The sequence below is a fragment of the Giraffa tippelskirchi genome, chromosome 3, assembly GCF_054371585.1.
Source record: "Giraffa tippelskirchi isolate mGirTip1 chromosome 3, T2T-mGirTip1v1.2.pri, whole genome shotgun sequence".
NCBI classification, from domain to species: Eukaryota; Metazoa; Chordata; class Mammalia; order Artiodactyla; family Giraffidae; genus Giraffa; species Giraffa tippelskirchi.
This window is the reverse complement of record NC_137277.1, coordinates 49,379,300-49,400,148: the sequence shown is the minus strand read 5'-3', so window position 1 is coordinate 49,400,148 and position 20,849 is coordinate 49,379,300. Positions and strand designations below refer to the sequence as shown.

The following is a 20,849-nucleotide window of genomic DNA, read 5'->3' as shown; positions in this document are numbered from 1 at the left end:
AAAACAGAGCACCCAGCATGGGCACTCAGGGTACTAGAGGTGACCTACCTTGGCTTCAGAATCCAGGTTTGCAGGATCAGCCGGGATACTCAGCTCCACTGTTCGGGTTTCTACGGCAACTACTCCCATGGGTATTCCTCCTAGCCTGATAAAAAATGAGCCATGTGAGGACCTGGTGGATGTCATCGTTACAGCTAGTCATTTATTTTCCAATCCTACATCAACATCTTGGTGGAGGGGGAAGTGGAAACAAATATAGAGTCAGGGGGAAATTGGACTCTTCCCGGGGTAAAAATATTACTTTACAGATTTGGTAAATATGGTAAATTGGAAGGAAAGTGCCCTCAGAGTCACTCCTATTACCCAGCACAGGATAAATTTAAACCAAGGGTTGTATCAGGGAAGCCTCTGCATTGAGACTCAACAGCCTAGTACGTGTATGAGATCTTGTGCACATGGGCATGTGTGTACACATGTGCACAAACACACACACATTCAATCATTGTGGTATTCAGGTAAAATTTCTCAGTTCACAGCAGGTCTTTAGTAAAGATGGAGGGGAATGGTTGGACAGGTGGTGGTAACCTGAAACTTCACTGTAACAGAGTTGTAGTTTTCTACGGACTACTAATAATGGGGTTCCAGGTAAGATGTGACGGGAGAGTAGGTCTCACCATTGGGCGTGTGGATGGGGAGTTTGCAGGTGTACTGTGGGATGATGAAAGATATGTGCCAAGTGTCAGGAGGTGGTTAAACAAGCCCTCAACTTTATCTTCCATTGGAAAAGAGCAAGGGGCCAGGGATAACCTTCAGAAGTAACCTTGGTGGAACAGATGATCTATATTGGAAGGATATATTTAATCTCCATGCTCTGTTAATTAAAAAAAAGTTCTTCAGGGGCTCAAAGCCTCTGCATCTGTACTCCATGACACCCTCCCATGTCCTGACACCCACGCACACATGGTCCTCATAAAGATTTCCTAGTAAAAATCAGGAAGCAGAGAGAAAGTGGGTGAGCGCAAGTGAGTCTGCAAGGTACAGGGTGAGTCTTCACTCTGGAAAATGTGATTCAATCTTCACCTTCTGAGCTGCATTCCTTGGGGTTGGGGCTGGAGCGGGTTATAGTCTCTCATTCCCCACAGCATTTCCATAACAAACTTTTCCATGGAGGATGGTCTTTGGTTGTCACATGGGCTATTGGAGATGGATTCCTGTCATCACAAGAGGCCTGACAGGGGCCAGAGTGGGGACCACCCACCCCCTTGTCACTTGCCTGCACTGAATCAGAATCAAAAGCCCTCTAGACAACCAGACAACGAGCGGAAGGTACACAGGAGGGTTTAGAAATATTTCTGTTCACAATGATTAACAATCCAACTGGAAACTTGTAATTGCAAAAGCCACCCTAAATCGGTAACTTATAACTTATATATTAGGGCCCATGTGACCTAATAAAGAACATCTTTATCCGAGTATTACAGTTATTTATTGAACTTGAAAACAGCTCAGAACAACTTCTGTTTTCTATTATACTTCATATAAATTTTATCAGGCTAGCACATGAAGATGCTACATCTTGTTTTATAGTGTGTCCCTGGACAAGGTGCCATGGAATAATAAAAGACAATTTACAGCCAATAGCACACATATTCCAAACATACATACCAAAGATGAGTTTTGGCAGCACTTACAGTAACAATCCCAGAAGAATACATTCATATTTATTTCTCGAAATGCCATTGCTTTAGAAAGAAGCCGGCTCCATTTGTGTTTTATATACTTGTGAGCATGTGTATGTGGTTTGGAGTAAGAAGCCCAGAACTCATCAGATGGAAAGAAAGAGAGCCAGGGTGAGTGTTGCAATAAACAACGGCAGAGCTAACCAAAGCCAAGCTTGACTGATCTTGCTTGTGCAACAAGCCCTGTTCTTCCCATCATAAGTGGAAAGCATTCTTCTTTTATTTCCCACGGGAGGATCTTAAAGACATTAACAAAGGTTTGGTTTTCTGAGGCTTAAAATCGGGCATTTTTTTACGGAGGGGAAAACTGAAGCAGCGTATACTTGAGAGATGCTTGCTCAAAAAAAGTTGGTCCCAGTGTCCTTCGAAGACTCCCTATAACAAACCAATAGGTCCCAAATAGGGGGACTCTCTCCCCAGTGGGACTTCTCTAGACACAAAGAATAAACCTCCTTGGGACTTGGAAGCCCGTGGTGAGGCAGAAGCCTGGGATGCCAGAAAAAAATGGGAACTAGTCCCTGGGAGCCGTGGTCAGGGCCAACTCCAGGCTGACTCTTACTCAGACCCATAGGGAAAAAGCCCATCTGTGGGATTTGTCATCTGATGGCTCCTTGTCACTGGCAGCATGAGGTCTGCTGACCGGCTGGACAGAGGCAACCACAAAGCACAGAATTATTTTCGAGGCTGGAATCTAAATTTCCCCCTGACATGGCATGCTTGAGAATCTGGAGCAGGTGCCACTTTTCACCAAGATAAGGAAAACTGATTGCCCCCGAGAGGCAGGTGAACTCCAGATGTGGGTCCCCGGGGCGGCGTGTCTCCGTGGCGCGGGGCCAGATTAAGATCAGCCTTGGCAGGTGCTCGTTACAGCGAGCAGCACAGATTATTCCATGCAGGGCTCGCTGTTGAGTGAAGCGCTTCTTAGAGTAGGTATTAAAATTTAATAGAAACTTCGATTTCCCACTTGAAAAATAGAGGTATTCCTGCAAACTATTCCAGCTTATTTTACTCCTGTTTCAGGTCAACTCTTTTTTTTTTTTTTTTGTAATTCAAATCTGATGATAACCCAGTCTAGTGCATTTGTTACTGGAATAATCTCGATGCCCTGAAGGAACTTCTTCCGGTTACACCGATCTTTCAGGGGGGGGTCACATAGAGAAGTAGATAAGTCTGATTCACTGGGAACCTACTCTTAAAAGAAAATGTTCTTTAGAGGTCGGCGGGGGGGATGTGTCGCTGGTGAGCTATGGCTATTGTGGTTGGGCTTTACGGCCCCCCGAGAGCTTTGCTTTTGGCATTATGAAAAGGAAACGTTGTCAAAACCAGACTTCAGATTAAACGCGTCATTGGAGTTACATGCTGAATGACCACTGGGAACCAGGGCTCCAGTCAGGCTGCCTCGGGCATGACTACAATCCAGTGTTCTTAGGAAGTTTAGCCAATGAGAGCATTAATGGTAAAAAACCTATATAGCCCTTTGTTTTTGTTGTTGTTGTTCAGTCACTAACTCCTGTCCAACTTTCTGCAACCCCATGGACTATAGCTCACCAGGCTCCTCAGTCCTTCACTACCTTCTGGAGTGTGCTCAAATTCATGTCCAATGAGTCGGTGATGCTATCTGACCATCTCATCTTGTTTGTAGTTGCTTCCAAAACAAAAGAGGTCTTACCTGGCTCTGCCAACCACCACAGTCTGTGCCCACGGTTGCATGATCTCTGAGAAAGAGCCATAGTCAAAGAATCCACTCAACCACTGACCTTTCTGGGCTACAGAAGGGAAAGCAAGGAAACAGAAAACAAAGATGATCAGTTCATTCAAAATACACCGGAACTGGCGAATGGAAGGTTGATCTGAGGGGTTATTTGGGGGAGTCTGTTGTTGTTTTTAAACATATTATAGTAGATGGAAACATTAGGCAGCTCAATGTTTATCTGCCTTCAGACTTCATCTCCTATTTCATTTGCTAGTCTGAATAAAAAGAATCATTTATCAGCGAAAGCATCATTTATTGTTAAACGATGGGGTTCAGCTAGCAGAGTTTGCGTGCTTTTAAATAAATAACCTGGCTTCTTTTGCAAAACACCACAAACATTTGTCAAAAGGCAGCCAAGTCATTAAAGATGTTTTCAAAATGTCTATTTCTACTTTAAAACTTAGCTTACAATTTTGTTTGATTCCACTGATTTCCTTTTGTTTGCTGTTGTTATATCATTATAGCACAAACTGTATTCATGTAATAGTCATGCTCTGCATTTGAAGGGGGAAAATAGGATTAAATTATTACAGGCAATATTTTAAAATTTGATTCCACTGATTTTCTTTCAATGGAAAGATGAAGATAGGCAAATGATAAGTATCAATATTAATGATTAGATAAGGACCTCAATTTGGGGAGGCAGCAAGATACACTTGCTTTATTTACCGCTGACAAAGGACAATGTTACTAAAAGAAAGGGCCATGCCCATATACTCTTCAAAGGTATCAGAAATAGGAGGTTCTGATACCTACTGCTGCTGCTGCTGCTGCTAAGTCGCTTCAGTCGTGTCCAACTCTGTGCGACCTCATAGACGGCAGCCCACCAGGCTCCCCCATCCCTGCGATTCTCCAGGCAAGAACACTGGAGTGGGTTGCCATTTCCTTCTCCGATGCGTGAAAGTGAAGACACTCAGTCGTGTCTGACTCTTAGCGACCCCGTGGACTGCAGCCTACCAGGCTCCTCTGTCCATGGGATTTTCCAGGCAAGAGTACTGGAGTGGGTTGCCATTGCCTTCTTCACTGATACCTACACTTAATGTCATTAACCTCCCTTGTGCACGGAACTTCCTTCACTAGCAAGACACATGACTTTCAACATCTTACTTTAAGAGAAGTAACTTCTGTTCCACAGGTATCCATGTTTGACCAAGGCCCCATCAAAGCCTCTGCAAACAGCTGTTTCCTAGCTGCCCTCTCAGTTCACCATTTCTCAGTGAGTCTTCTAATTTGAACGTGGCCCTCCGCCCCCTAAAAACCCAAGTCCAAAACCAATTAAAAGTGGAGATCCGAGCAAGCTAACCTCTGCTGACTTAAACAGGATGGAGAGTGTTTTATCAAGACTAAACTTGTAATTACTGTGTTCTACATTCCTTGCCTCTATGGCCCCCGTGTAAAATGTGATCATCCATTTCAAAATTATCTCTCTATCGTGAGCCCAAAGCCGATGGTTTAGATTCTGGGCTCGTGTTGGGCGTCAGTTTGAAGAATATCGTGGCACTATCTCCTCTAATAAATGACTTTAACTTTTCACCTAGAAGATATCTGCTTTAACTTATCACAGGGAATCATCTGCTTTCTTTAACGCTTCCACTAAATTAAAATCTGAAGTCACTCGATTTGGGAGCAAGTGTTAGCTGCACAGAGACAGCAGGATGAATTACTAGGGAGTTGATGAAAAAATATTATCCAAAAACTAGAAAACTTAGTTTATCACAAATTCATTTTATTCTGTGGTTCTTATTAATAATAGCCAGGATAATGCCCATCTGCACATGCACACACACCTGTTCAACCCCTGAAAAAGGGTTCAGATTTTGATGAGGGTTCTAAACCAAACTTCTAAGTGCCTCAGGATATCGAAGTTTTGTTAAAAAATAATTTTATTCGTTTATTTATTTTTGGCTCTTCTTTTGTTGAAGAGCACGCGCTCTAGGACACGTGGGCTGCATTAGTTGCTGCTCCCTGGGCTCTAGAGCACAGGTTCAACAGTTGTGGCGCACAAGCTTGGTTGCTCTGAGGCATGTGGGATCTTCCCAGACCAGGGATTGAACCCATGTCCCCTGCAGTGGAAGGTGGATTATTTACCACTGAGCCACCAGGGAAGCCCAGGATACTGCAATTTTAACTCTGTATGCTTGGATCGTTTTATGGTTCTTACTTCAATAATAATGATTTGGAACGACAGGATTCATTTCAAAATGGAAGTATTTTTTCTTTAAAACCCGTCCTGCCTAATATGTTGGTTGACGGAGGGGAGTCATTGGAGGGCTACAGGTTATTATAGGTGGGCTTTACTGGACCCCGTCAAAGAGCAGGTCATGTTCAGTTCATTGGTAGAACTTAGAAGCCTCCTAACATGGCTCTCCATTATTCCCAGGAGAACACTCACTAGGTCTTGTTCTGATTTTTCCTAGAAAAGTCCTGCATTTTATGACTGATAGATATCACAGGTTCATGGCTCTTATTATAAGTTTTGGTATAAAAACGAGAGGTAGGGCAAAGATTACTATAGTGATTTTTCTGTCAGAAAAACTATTTAATTTTATTAAGATTAACAAGAAATGGCATTGAAGACAACAGGTAAGGTTTTAAATTAAAGTCAATCCTACTCTGGGTGATTTTCTATCTATAGTTAGGTTTCCGAATGAAGCCCAACTCCTAAGTATTAGCTGTGTGACCTTGACCAAATCACTTAACTTCTCTGAGCTTGTAAAATGGCCATCTCATTTTACCTCTGAGAAACAGGAAGTCCAAATAAGATAGTGTATATGGAAGTGCTTTACAGTCCCACCTGGCTTTACAGGGGGTGCCCACAAAGGATTACTAAGCTTTCTTCAATTCTTTTTTCTTTTTTAACTCTTTGGCTGCACGACATAGCATGTGGGATCTTAGTTTACCAACCAGGGATCAAACTCATGCGCCCTGCATTGGAAGTGCAAAGTCTTAACCACTGGACTGCCAGGGAAGTCCCTGAATACCTTTTTCTCTTTCAGCAAAATCACAATGACTTTTAAATTTAAGGAATTATCTTCTGCATTCCGTTCTTTTAAATACAGCCCTTTGTGTGGGGGTGGGGGAGGGAACAGTTGCAAGAAATATCCAAAAAAGAATGAACATTTTCTCAAAAAGCCTAAAAAGGCAGATTCAAAATGTAGCAGGAGCATTTGGGGCTTCACGAAAGAACTTCCTGCTAAATAAGGTTTGTTAAAATTGCCAAGTGGACTGACAAAGAAGAATGTACATTTGCCTTAGGTGGAGTTACCTCTTTTTTTCCCCTGTTGTTGCTTTTTAAGTTTGGCAAAATTAGCCCCAAGACAGAGGGATATATTAGATAAATATGGGGGACGGGCTTGTTCTAACTCAATATAGTTATCAAATTAAAAGTTCTGTCTTCCCACTAGGGAAGACAGTGACTTCCCTGGTGGTACAGTGGGTAAGAATCCGCCGACCTGGGTTCAGTCACTGGTCTGGGAAGATCCCACATGCTGTGGAGCAGCTAAACCCGTGCACCACAACTAACTGCACCACCTACTGCAACGAAAGATCCCGTGTGCCACAACTAAGAGCCGACAGAGCCAAGTAAATAAATACAGTTTCAAAAACAGCAATAAAATAAACGACACATCTTTGTTTACACAGACTAGACGGTCAACGATTCTGGTCCTATCACTCTTTGACTTTATGGCTTATATTTAACTGTTCTAAAGTTTTTTGAGGACATTAAGTAATAAGGGCTCCAATAACAGAAAAAAGAGAAGAAACGTACTAATGACTACAGTGCTTAGAACTGACTCAACAGCTGATTTCATTCATTTTTCATTTCTTCTTGATGGATTTTCTACCTTTTTCTTCAGAGAGCTGTTGTTTTTCCAGATTTCCCTCATTCCCAGGTACTTCAGGGGCTCTGTTTTCTTTGTTGTATGCTATCGCGCAGAAATTGGTTAGTGATGGAAAGGAAGACTGAAAGCCTGAGAGCCAGGGTGCCACAGACCCTCTAACATACACATACTTGGGTGAGGCCGGCCTGCCAGCATCCACCGAGGGTCATACGGAGCCTTTGTGGGCATAAACTCGATGACTCTGTCTATAGGATCCTTGGAATTCAGGAGAGGAACTGAACTGTATACACTCTAGAAGGCGATGGGAGAGAAAGAGCACAGCGGTCAGTGAACAACTCTTAACTCAGCAACAACTATGACAGACAAAGACAGCAGGACCCACATATGGAAGCACACTCGTTAGTCTCTTCCACCAGCTGGAAGCATCCCAATGGAGAGCCAGGCCCTGACGAACAGGTACAGCTTGCAAGTCTCACTTGGATGCCTGATAGAAAGTGGGGCGATTGGACTCTTGATTTCAGTGCGCCCAGGCTCTCCAGGAAGTCCTCCAGAAGGGTGGATGCCGATGACAAAGGGGAAAGCCCCACAATGAGGACGAAGCCTTGAGAAGCTGAGGTCTGAGCTCAGACAGGACTCAAGGCTTCCCTGGCTGGAAATCACTAGAAGGGGGCCTGACTCCTGAAACCCAAAGGCATTTTAAAGGTAGGAGGCAAAAGATGGCTTTAAGAAGAAAAAAAAAAAAAAAAGAAGAAATAAACAGCTTCTATAGAATATTTGGTAAAAAAAAAAATCCTTCTCCCATAAATGAGTCTCACACGCTGAGGCAGTGAGCTGTGGTGAAAAGGCCGGGTTCTTTGGGCTTTTCAGTGCTGGGAGCAAGAGGGGAGGACTCACCTTCGGCATATAAGACAGCCAGTGCAGGACGGTGAACACACCCTCAAAGTCATCACAGACGGTGCTGTGCGTCACCCCATTGTTGTGCATGATCTGGATGCCCCCCAGCTGGTTGTTCGAGGTGTATACTTCCCTCCCGAGGACCTAGAGAAATAGGCCAGAGAGAAAACGTTCATCTAGTCAGAGAGAAACTGTCTCGTAACTGCCACTAAAATGGATTCTTTTTTCCACAAGACAGAGAGTGCGGCCTCCATGGGCTGTGTCGAGGGACTGTTTGGACCTTTGTCCTAAAGAGAAAACTCAGAAGACACAAAGGGCTTTTTAGACAATCACATATTCTGTTGCAATTTAAACACCAGCAAGCCCCTCTCTCTCTCTTAGCTGCCACAGATGGTGGTGGCATACTGGACTCTGAGGTGAGACCCCAGCGGTGGGTAAAGCTGGGGCCCTGAGACGCAGGCCACATCACCACTGCAGGCCCGGCCGCACTGCCGCCCACAGATACAGAAGGGGGAGTGCCTGGCTTCTGACAACCTCGAGCGACGAGTCTCAGTTAAACAGGAGCATTGAGAGGTTTGGATTTTTTTTTTTTCCTCGTTTTTTCCAAGGGTTACTTTTCCCCTTTACATTTGATGTTTCAAGTGAAATCCTGAAGCGACTCATGACACGTACATGAAGCCTTGAGCCTAAAGTCTTCTTTGTGTGCTGGGCTCAGGGCAGTGATTTATGCCCAAACCCACTTCTCCTGGGTCCTTTCCTCCCGGGGTTCCAGGGACTTCAGGGCCTCAATTCCCTGGTCTACCCACCCCTGTTAGGAGTTTAACTCTTGTGAGGGTGAAAGGCACCTGCGACTGGAAACCATAAAGTTTCCTTTAAAAAAGAAAAAAAAAAAAAAAAAGGAGAAAGAACATTCTTTGACTCAGAAATTGTAGGGCTTCTTTCCCCCTTGAAGATTGGTTAATAATTTCTTTTGGGGAGGGAGGTTTTCTGACCCAGCAGATGGAAGCTGGGCAGCCTGATCACGGACTCCTGCAAACTGCTGAGTGTGTAGTAATTGCCAGTCATCTACGGCAGCCCTGGAGAGCTCTTAACAGTTGCGGAGCCGCTTACTGTATGTTATCTTTCTTTTCCCTTTCTCCTCCTCCTCCTCTGGAAAATAACCACAACACAAAATGTCTTCCTTACTTTTATTCATTTCTAGCCTCTGGAGGATAATCTAATAAATGAGAGACCAGCGAATTCTACCTGTATATTCCCGTTTTGCCCCTTTCTGTTTGGAGCTGTGAGCGGTTCCCCACCTCTCTGGGACCCAGCTGGCCTGGGTTCCATTTGGCTTCAGCTACAAAGGGGAGAGGCGCTGGCTTCCCAGGTGACTCACTGGTAAAGAATCTGCCTGACAATGCAGCAGACGAGGGTTCGATCCCCGGGTGGGGGAAAGAAATCACAATCCACTCCAGTATTCTTGCCTGGAAAATTCCACGGACAGAGGAGCCTGGAGGGCTATAGTCCACGGGAACACAAAAGAATCAGACACTCAGCAACTACACAGCAGGAGGAAAGGTGGAAGAGACTCTTCTGAAAGGACTATGCGAGGCAAGATGGCTCTCGGATTTCTGCTTTCCTTCCTAAGGAAGCCGAGACAAGCCTTCGCAGGCACCTCTGAGCTGAGCGATGTGCCCGGCAGCGCCTTTGAAGGAGCCCCCGGAAGAGGGGAGGCCGAATCTGACCACTGGGCTCCCGTCCTCCTCCCGGTCTGTCTTTCGTCTCAGTCCAGGCGCCGCGGCTCTGTTCTCATTCTCCTGCTGTCTCTTTCCATTTGCCCTCTCCCTGACTGATACACTGATCTCTCGGTCACTTGGCTTTCTGCTTCACTGCGTCCATATTACTAATAACACCTCCGCCACGGCCAGTTTACCTCATGAAGGCAGGAGCACATCATTACAAAATAAACTCATAACTTTGACATTCTAGCAAATACACGCCGTTTGTTATTTTTATGGCTTTAGTCTTTCTAACAGGCAGAGGGCATTACATACCTGTTTCCTCTCTATCTTTAAATGTGTGCACACATGCACACTCGCACATGCACCAGGAAACAAGACAGAGAGAAAAAACAAACAAACCCACCCCCAGTAAATGTCCAGAGCAGTCAGATGATGGGGGACCCTGGTGGAGGCAGAAGCCCTGTCACTCAGGGAGGCCGCGCTCTGATCTGGCTCTGGTTTTATGGACGTCATAAACCCGATGGCCCACAGCTGGTCCTTCTGGGACAGACTGCCTCTCTGCCAGAAGTCGTTTGGTGTGATCAGCAGTATTTTTAATTATTAAAATAAAATTGGAAAGGGGAAAAAGAAATAAAAAGGAGACACTGCACTGACCCTGAATATCTGATACCCAGAGAGTATCAGGGGCCCAGAATGCCTTGCTGCCTAGAAGCAAGAAAATAGCTAGGGCTATTTGCTACTCAGAAATGCTATTTTCTTTCCCATGAAACCCTGTCTCTAGGATTTGATAACGTCCAACCACTTAGAACCTCACGTCTCTCCCAAATCAGTAATGGACCCATCGAGGACCAATCTCAGAAAAAGGGACTGAAACCGACCAAGAGATGCTTAGCTGTTCAAATACACCTTCCTCAGACATCTTTACCGCCTCATTTCAAAGAGGAAGAGAGCCTCCAGAACTGGGTTCCTCCTGGAGGCTTCCTTGTCCACCCATTCCACCTCATATTCTTACATCTAATGGGAGTCAGATCTGGAAGGAGCAAGAGTTAATCACTTAGCACATCTTTCCTTTACTAGTGGAAACTCAGGTTCTGACATGTTGGCATTGTTCTGAAAAGGCAGCAGTATTTCTACATTTCTTCTCCTCTGAGGAAGAAAACCAGGGCTTACTACAGCCAAGAACATTATCCTGGGCTAAAGAAATGTTTGCCATCTCAGAGGATTCATGAAATTTGGGAACTAAAGATAAAAATTATATGGCAGACAGAGTATCCGAAGAGCTCTCTCTGGTCAGCCTTATCGCAGGAGGTGGGTGGTAGCAGGTAGGGGCAGGTGCAGAGGGGAAGGACACACAAAAAACGAAGCCTGCTTCACTAACCACAAACAAATGCCACAATCATGGCTGCTTAACAACTGGGGAAGAGAAAGCAGGAGCCTCCAGTTCATCTTCAATGACCATATGTTTGCAGCATGTACCAGGAGAATGAGGGTGCACACAACAGCTCCTGATTTATAGGGGTCGTGGCTGACTCAAGTGGTTTTAATGATTTTAGAATACTTCACAACAAAAGCTCCAACTGCAGAAGCTGAATCTGGGCGAAGACAAAACCCATTCTGCCCAACTCTGAAATGACGGCACTGGAACAGTTACGCTAACCCTGATGAGATCAGGAAGGCAGAGAAAAGAACCCACCTAGACAGAACCACTGTTATATTCTTCAATCTGTTGCCCTACCAACCTTCTATGGCAAAACCTGGGGTACACAACCCTCATCAACATAACATTTTCGTGAAATAGGTGAGCTTCATTCATCAGTTTTTTTCAACCTGGACACACCCATTCATGTATAGGTCATGCTGCTTGCCACATTTCATTTCCGAAATTATTCCTTGCACATTTTATACTGCATGATACAAACTCTTGGCTTATCTGCCCAACAGTATCAATAACCACTTAAACACAGGAACCACTCTAAACAGAGGGGACTCTGCTGAGGCCCTACTTTGCCGCCTCCTCCCAAGTCTAAGTGGAGAGGCAGTGCCACGAAATACTAGGAACAGGCACCATCTCAGGTCCCCTGCTGAACAGTGCCGATGCCGACAGAGCTGAAGGAGGGCTCAACCTGAAAGAGGATCTCTGTTCACTCTCCACATAAAATTAAGCCTCATCCAGCACTCAGTCATTCCAGCTGGCGGACCTGGGAATTAAGGGCACTGCCTCTAGCCAGTGATTAGCAGAACAGCAATGTTAGAGGCTCCGTGAAAGATGCTACAGAGCCTTTAGAAATTTTGAGATGCACAGGAAGTACAAATGAATGCAGTCACACATACACACATACAGAGAGGCCTGAGCCACTGCTGCTGTTGCCGCTTATCTAGAGACGCTGCAGACAGCTCAGGTTTACCCCAGCTGACAGGCAATGAAAACAGTCTAATATACCGCCTGCTCTCGCCCTTAAATCCCTTTTTGGAGATCAAGATAAACTCGTTTCTTCCCTTCCCCAGTGCTCCAGATGTTTGAGTGAAGTGGCAGAGTATTGTGAGGTTTTGTGCAAATGAAATTACTGTGTAATACTGAATGAGTGTGTTATTTACTTGTCAGGGTATTCATCAGCACACAGGCTTTGAGCCTTCCGAGTTTCATAGATGCAACTTTAGCTCAATTTTTTTTCAAAAAAATTGCTCTTGTCCTGATACATTATATTAGGGCCCCTCAGACTTACAAGCAAATATTTGCAATTGTGTGCTGCAGATGTGAGAAATAATGATGCATAACGATGGCATGAAAAAATGAAAATTCTGCTGCTGTTTTCTCCCACTTTATCCAAAACCCTTTAAACATTCCTGGTGGATCTAAGAATTCAGTTATGCACGTGGAGTCCTTGCTGCCATCCTCTTTCTCATTAGGGTATTTCCACTCTCAAGAGGATTTCAGGAGCGGTTTTGTAAATTTCCTGAGCAATTGTCATCACTGGATTTCCTCCATGATTTTAGACATTAAAGTCACTCTGGGATCTCTCGGGTTATTGATAAAGGTTTGGTTAAGGCAGAAAGGGAGAGAGAGATGAGAAAGAAAAAGTGGGAAGAAGGAAGAAGTGTTAAAATAGGGACAAAGGAAAGGAGAAAAGATGAGAGAGAGGAGAAGGGAGGGGGAGTGAAAAGAGGAAGGGGAAGAAAAAAATGCAATAGCTCATCTACTCCTGGTGCTAACACCCTCCTCCTTGACCTGAGAGGACTACATTTTTAAAAGCTGACAAGTAATTCAATCTCCAATTAACAATTTTAAGTGGTGCAGCACATATTACTGTGTAAATGTTTCTCCAGGAATACATCCAAGGGTGAATGGAATTAAACCTCTAGGGAGACAGGACCAGTGCCTATGAGACCAAGAATATTTGGGGGTTCCAAAACATAGTCCCTTAATACAGAGACCCAGGGTTGCAAATTCTTCTCCTGCTTTGTTGCCGCTATTATCACTGGCAAACCGGAGAGCTGGTTGGCAGCTGGCAGGCTAGGGCTAGAGAAGGGACACAGTGACACACTGGTGGCACGGGATGGGGAAGCCTCTGATGTGAGCCATGGCTGGATTCAATACCATCCACTGCAAGATCCAAAATCTCCTTATATGTGTGTGTGTGCGCGCGCTCAGTCTTGTCCAACTCTTTGCGACCCCAATGGACTGTCCACGGAATTTTCCTGGCAAGAATACTACAGTGGGTTGCCGCTGCCTTCCCCTGGGGACTCTGGCGTCTCCTGCACTGGCAGCTAGATTCTTTACCACTGTGCCACCTGGGAAGCCCCAAAATCTCTTTATAAGCAGCAAAATTACAAAGTGGTCAGGTTTGCTGATGGATAAACTGGAGTAAAGGGACTGTGCTACCAGAGGTAGAAAGGATATTTATGGAACTTCCCTGGTGGTCCAGTGGTTAAGAATTCGCCTGCCAATGCAGGGGACACAGACTGGATCCCTGACCCAGGAACTAGGGTCCCACATGCCACAACTGAGCCTGTGCGCCACAACTACCAAAGCCCGTGCTCTAGAGTCAGGGCTTTGTAACAAGAGAAGCCACCGCAATGAGAAGCCTGTGCACCACAGCCAGAGAGAGGTCGCGTGTAGCAACGGAGACCCAGTGCAGTCAAAAATAAGTAAATGTTTTAAAAAAGAAAAGATATTTATGCAAAAAGAAACGGAGCTACAGGGAGAATAGAGGAATGAGGTAGATGGCAGAAGGAGGAACTGGGGTAGAGAGGAACCTCATGACAGTTTACTTGTCAAACGTATGAGAAAAAGGCATAGACTTCCAGAGTCAAAACTGATGCCAAATAAAATCACTCATCTCAGGGATCCATCAACTGCTCATTTAGCTGCAGACTTGAGCATACTGACAATAAATTACTTCCACATACAGAAAAAAAATGTGAAAGTCTGGTCTATTGACATATAATTCACATACAGTGAAACTGTCCATTTTTAGGTGTACAATTCTATGAAATCTGACATCACGTAGGCATATAACCACCACCCACAATTGCCCCAAAGTTTTCATTAGCCCCCAAAATGTTCTCATTTCCTTTGTAATCAATTCCCTTCTCGCACCCCTGACCAACATGGATCTTTGTGTCTCAACAATGTTGCCCCTTCTAGAATGTTATGCATCTAGCTTCTTTCAGTCAGCATTATGCATCTGAGAGTCACTGACGCTGACATAGGTGGCAGTTCCTTTTTTACTGCAGAGTAGTATTCCATTTTATGGAAATACTACAACCTGTCCATCTGCTTGCTCTTAGCAGACATTTGGGTTGTTTCCAGTGTCGAGCAACTATGAATAAAGCTGCTATACACTCCCACACAGGTTTTTCTATCAATGTACATTTTTGTTTCTGTTGCGTAAACACCTAGGAGTAAGATTGCTAGCAAAAGGAGAAGAGGGCACCAGAGGATGATGTGGTTAGATAACATCACTGACTCAATGGACATGAATCTGAGTAAACTCCAGGAGATAGGGAAGGACAGTGAAGCCTGGCCTGCTGTAGTCCATGGGATCACAAAGAGTCGGACATGACTTAGAAACTGAACAACAAAAACAGGGTTGCTAGGATACACTGTAAGTGAATAACTGTTTTAAAAGAAAGCTAAACTTTTTCTAGATGAGTGTACCATTTTGCAGTCCCACCAACACACGTGAGATTTCTAGTCGTTTTGCATCCTCACCAACATTTAGTATGTCTAACTGTGGTTTTAATTTGTGTCTCCCTAATGACTAATGATAAATATCTTTTTATGTGCTAATGATATCTTTTTATGCGCTTATTTACCCATCCTTATACCTTTGGTGAAATGTCTGTTCAAAGTTCTCACCCATTTAAAAAGTTACTGAGTTGTTTCCTATTATTGAGTTGTCAGAACTCTTTATATATATATACATATATATATATATATATATTTTTTTTTTCAGTCACCTCCCAGTGGTTTTTCTGAATAGATATGGGACATGAGGTTGGTGCTGGAAGGCAGTTGGCTGTGTGACTGCCTCTGCCCACCAGTGGTGAGGCACAGAGATTGGTGCCTGCTGTGACCTGGCTTCTTGGGGAGTAACACTGACCTTCCAACTCTTCAGCCTTTCTGTTTGTGTTTTCTCATCTACATCTGGTGGGCGGCAATTTAATGTTTTCCTCTTAGAACACATGAAAAGCCTGTTACCGTCTTAACATAACAGGCACACAATAAAGGCCAGTGAACTACCATCATTCTCACTGCTCTATAAAAATGCAGCCCTGGTTCGTATTTTCAGCAAGTTGAACTACTATAAGCAAAAGAAGTCTTTCCTAGTAGTGCTAATATGTGTTGGGGCTTCCTTAAGCAAAATGAGTGGTTCAATTTTCCTCTCCTTTTAGCTTTCCCCAGTGGAGATACTGGATTTTTCTTTCAAAATTCTTTACCTGGGCTAGAATTAGGCTCGTAACTCTATATACTATAAAGTCATATTACATCAGGGTTGCTCTACTGAGCTGCATAAACCTGCTTTATCTGTTGAGAAGACATTTTATCAAAGGGTTAGATAGAAAATGAAGATACCCACAAGTTGATGATATGTTCCAACGGTCTTGACTTCCCATATTTGCATCTTATGCTCTTGGTTAAATTTGGATGAGTTCCTTTCCTAAATAAACATTGATTTCTCGCTTTCTCTTATGTGCAAACTATTTTAAACGGCTTAAATTTCAGATTCTGAGACATTTAAAATATTAGGACGCAATCAAGAATCAACCAGAAAAACTCGAAGCCTGGGCATGGTAATTTGTATCAATCTAAACTGCTCTTAAAGCTTCTCCCTTCATAATTCAACACTCCTGACTGTGGACGTTAGCTGATTAGACTGTGTGAAGGCGGCCACTCTGAATGAGAGGGGACACAGCCAGATCTGGATCCATGCACAGGGGACATTCCCGAGAATGATGAACAGTCAGGAGTCAGGTTTCTAAACAGTCTCGTTTCCTGTGTCTTTATCATATTCACACAGCAGTCTGTGCACAGCCAGGGACCAGGTCTGCCTTCGCCCCAGAAGACTGAAGTCCTTGCATTTCTAATCTACCAACATGTGCAGTTCTTGCACTTTTAATTTATGAGTGTTTGGGGGACCTCTCTGACTTGGGAACATATTGGCTCGGTCTAATGCTTGGAGATTATTAAACTCGGAGCTATGCTCCACTATCAAGTCTACAGATCTTTTATTTAGAAGATATGGTGCTCTAAATGCACAAAGAGCTCCCTGTCACCTTCACATTAAAGCCCCTAGTGCCTGGTAAATGGAATTATATAGCTGTCATCTCCTTTCCCCAAAGTTTTAAGAGTACAATGGGCTCATTTTTTCACACTCCATCCCAGCTTCAGAACTAAGAGACCTACTTTGTATTGATTTAAGGTCTCAGAAATAAATAAACCTGCTTCACCGCTGTGATTCACAACAAATTCATGATACACTATTGCATGATATATTTCAAGCTCTGGCCCTGGCTCTCTTTTTCCTCTGGTGAGTGATGGGGGAGATGGGAGGTAGTGGGGAGCTGCAGAGCTGACAGCCGGATGGTTATTGGAGATGGCTGCTGACTGCAAATCCAAGAACAGATACTGCTGGAGGAGTATGGGAATTTTTTTTAAACTGGGGGGCAGGGGTGAGAAGCTAATTTACTTGGGTTTCAGGCAGGGGTTGGGGGGAGAAGAAAGGTTAAGGGGAGAGAAGAGGGAGAGATGCAACAGCAAAGCTTCGACTGAACACTAATTTGCAAAGACAGAGCAATGAACATGGCTGGGAAGAAAAGCGAAGAAAATCTAGCACAAGGAGGTGTAACATCTAACTGACTGGAAGATGAAGATGCTGAGCTGCTCTGCTGAGGGCACTGAGTTTGCAGTCCTTGGGGGGAACTTAGCTTGAGATCAGGGATGATGTTTTATGAGAGGTAGAACATGTACAGACCCTACACACCCCAGAACCAGTGAAGTGGAGGCATCTCTTGATTCCAAGACTCAGGGAGCATTCCAGTCCTGGGGGCTGGATAGGATGCTCTGGAGAGAGGATAGACATAGAGTGGAGGTCACACGTATGTGTGAGCCAGAGACCCTCTCTGAGCTGAGAGGGTGAGAAACTAGTATCTTGTTTGGTTTGTGTGCCCGGAGGGCTTCAGAGTCCCTCAGTCTACATCACCCTACTGATTCCTGAAACAAGTCCCACTAAACTATGAATTTTAACTAGTATCTAAATACATAGCTCTCAAAAAGACCTATCTTCGGACTTCCCCAGTGGTCCAGTGGTTGCGAATCCACTGACAACGGAGGGGACACAGGTTCGATCCTTGGTCTGGGAAGATCCACATGCTGCAAGGAGCAACTAAGACCAAGAGCCTCAGCTACTGAAGCCTGTGTGCGGAGAGCCAATGCTCCGCGACAAGAGCAGTCACCATGGTGAGCAGCCCACGCACCGCAGCTGGAGAGGAGCCCCCACTCTCCGCAACTGGAGAAACCCCACGTGCAGCAACAAAGACCTAGTGCAGCCAAAAAATAAAAGACCCTGTCTTCCAGTCCTGTATCCTTGATATCCTGATCCTGTATCCAGTCCTTGACTTTTGACAAGGCGGGTGATGGGAAGGTATAAAAGCCTGGGCAGACAGCATGCAGCAGATCCCTAAGGTTCTAGAGAGTACTACTTCAGAGTGGTGAGTGTTAGCTGTTCCTCCAGTAATTAAAACTTATTTCATATTTTCAGCTGGCTGGAATGTTATGAATCCAATTTCTTTGCTATCTTTGAAGAGCATTTTCATCTTCACTACGTTTGTTCTTGAGACAAGACTGGACCTTGAAAGCAAAAATACATGGGAAAGAGTTTGGTTCCGTTCAATTCTACAATAGGCCAGACCATCAAACTGGGAGTCACTTTGTTAATTTTGATCTACTGTTTAAGAGGAATTAGTTTGTCTGTATAGAGAAACAGACTAGGAAGAACTTCATAGAGATGAAAGGGATTGGCTTAAAGAGTACTGAGCTGCCCTTCAGTTGAGTTTTTCAAGCATCACTGAATGACTTTGGTAATGGAGTTACAGCAGAAATTCAAACAACAGTTGGGCAGTGGGACTTTGGAGGATCCTTCTGCTTCCAGCAATAATTCTATGACCACTTGTTCTCATCACGAACAACATCACCACCGTCACATGGCACTTATTCTTCTGTAATATGGAAAAAAATTTTAAACTGTTATGCTCTACAACTCCCATTCCTCACCTTGCTAATATATAGTAATTTTATATATCACTAGTATGTAATCACATTAACACAATCCTCTCACATGTGGTCACTTTTTTAGATTCCCCACTGATGCCCCAATCTATTCCCTCCCTGCCCCAATCTAACACAGTTCCCTGGCTACAAGTCAAGACACATCTTCATAGCATAAGAGAGTACTAGAAATTAAAGAGAATTTAAGATTCAGAGACCCTCTGGTCTTCACTTTAAGGTGGGAAATGTATTTTACATCAAGGAAAGTGAACCCCAAAGAGACAAGAGCCCAAAGTTGCTTTGGGCTAGTTGCTTTGCTAGTACATGGTAAGGAGAGGAATAATAAAAAAAAAAATTTTATTTGCCTTTTCTTAGAAAAAAAAATCTAAGGGACTTCCCTGGTGATGGTTAAGAATCTGCCTTGCAATGCAGTGGGGTCCATCCCTGGTTGGGGAACTAAGATCTCATATGCTGAGGAGCAACTAAGCCCACATACCACAACTTAGAGGGTCCAAATTCTGCAACTAAGATCTTGCATGCTCCAACCAAGATCCCACGCAGCCAAATAGATAATAAATAAATAAATAATTTTTTAAAAATCTAAAGGCTCTGATGGGCTTCCCAGGTGGTGCTAGTGGTAAAAAACCCATCTGCCAATGCAGGAGATGTAAGAGACACAGGTTTAATCCCTGGGTTGTGAAGATCCTCTGGAGGAAGGCATGGCAACCCACTCCAGTATTCTTGACGGGAGAGTCCCATGGACAGAGGAGCCTAGAGGGCTACAATCCATGGGGGTCACAAAGAGGGTCACAAAGAGTTGGATATAACTGAGTGACTAACATCAAAGGCTTTGAAACTTCAAAAAGTTTTAGCAAATTTATAATAGGCGGCTGAACATGATCATTCCCGAGTTTCAATGCGCAGGCAGAGCCTCAGAGCTCTGACTTTGTCTAGAAGCTCTAGCCTGATGCTTGTGTGGGCTCTCCCATCCTGAGTCTCTAAGCCACCATGCCCACATGGGCTCTCTTAGAGGGTCAGAGGCAGTGGATCCCTGAATGGCAATTCCACCACAGAGCGGGAATCAGACTGCTGGCCGATTACCTCAGCGCACTCATGGAGTCAAACATACCTGGTACAGTTTCCTATCAGACCCAAGGAACATCAGATGAGAAACTAAACAACCCCCAGATGGGGTCAGGTGTGCCCCAGGGGGAAAGGCTTCAAAACCAAGGGGATGGGCAACCTTTTCTGAGAGCTCATTCCTCATGCTAAAGAGAGGCTGACTCTGAGAGGAAGCTCACATGCCCTCTTTAGAAAGGAGACTGATCCCATCTGGAGCTTCGGAGAACAGGGCCTGTCTGTTGTGAAAATAGGTAGTTAGGGACTTTTAAAAATGCAAATTGCTGGACTGATCCTTACAGTGATTATGGGCTATTGTACCAACAAGCCCACGGGGACCCACGCAGACAGATGACTGACACATATACTACCCTATCAGGACCAAACATGGTGCCTCTCGCGTTAATGGCTTTCCAAAGTGTGTGATTGTCTTTAGATAACATCTATGGGGAAAGTCAATATGTGGATGTACTGCCACAGTGAGGACTGACATCTAACATTTTCTTAAAGGAATCTTTGCCTTCCAAGGGTCAGAAAGTAGAGAGAATGTTGTGTTTGTATTTCACTTCCAGGTCTTAGATAAAGAGCTGCACTGAGACAGGCCCCTAAATGTATCTTAAGGAAGACGACAACAGTACCAGTGAATTACCTGTATTAACTCATTTAATCCTCACAAGAGCCTGTTACAATCTCTGTTTTATGGTTAACACAACTGTGACCTGGAAGGGTTAAGTACATTGTTCAAAGTCGCTCCACTCACAGTTGGCAGAGCCTGGACTCAAACCTGGCCAGTCCATTTCTTTTATTTTTTTTGGTCTCACCGTGAGGCTTGTGGGATCTTAGTTCCCTGGTCAGGGATGGAACCCGTACTCCCTGCACTGGGAGCTCTGGACCTCCAGGGAAGTCCCCAGTCCGCCTCTTTTAAGTTAGGCGACAGTTACAAGGCAGCCAGAGCTGAAGAACCATCCCTTCCTTTCTTGAGCCTCCAAGGCTGACGCTCACATTGTACAT

At 44.4% G+C, this 20,849-nt stretch overlaps 1 protein-coding gene across 8 annotated transcripts in view; it reads right to left on the bottom strand.

The window, feature by feature from the left end:
- Positions 1 to 20,849, bottom strand: part of ACACA (acetyl-CoA carboxylase alpha) — a 277,322-nt gene that overhangs the window by 35,603 nt on the left and 220,870 nt on the right. For all 8 annotated transcript variants that reach the window (XR_014080652.1, XM_081584563.1, XM_081584561.1 and 5 more), the window contains 4 exons: positions 8,229 to 8,372; positions 7,505 to 7,625; positions 3,409 to 3,505; positions 49 to 145 (listed from right to left, as the gene is read on the bottom strand). Coding sequence is in view for 7 of the 8 variants with exons in the window: in XM_081584563.1 (XP_081440689.1) it covers positions 49 to 145; positions 3,409 to 3,505; positions 7,505 to 7,625; positions 8,229 to 8,372 (459 nt within the window). In the remaining variant the exon portion in view is untranslated. The remainder of the gene's footprint in view (positions 1 to 48; positions 146 to 3,408; positions 3,506 to 7,504; positions 7,626 to 8,228; positions 8,373 to 20,849) is intronic.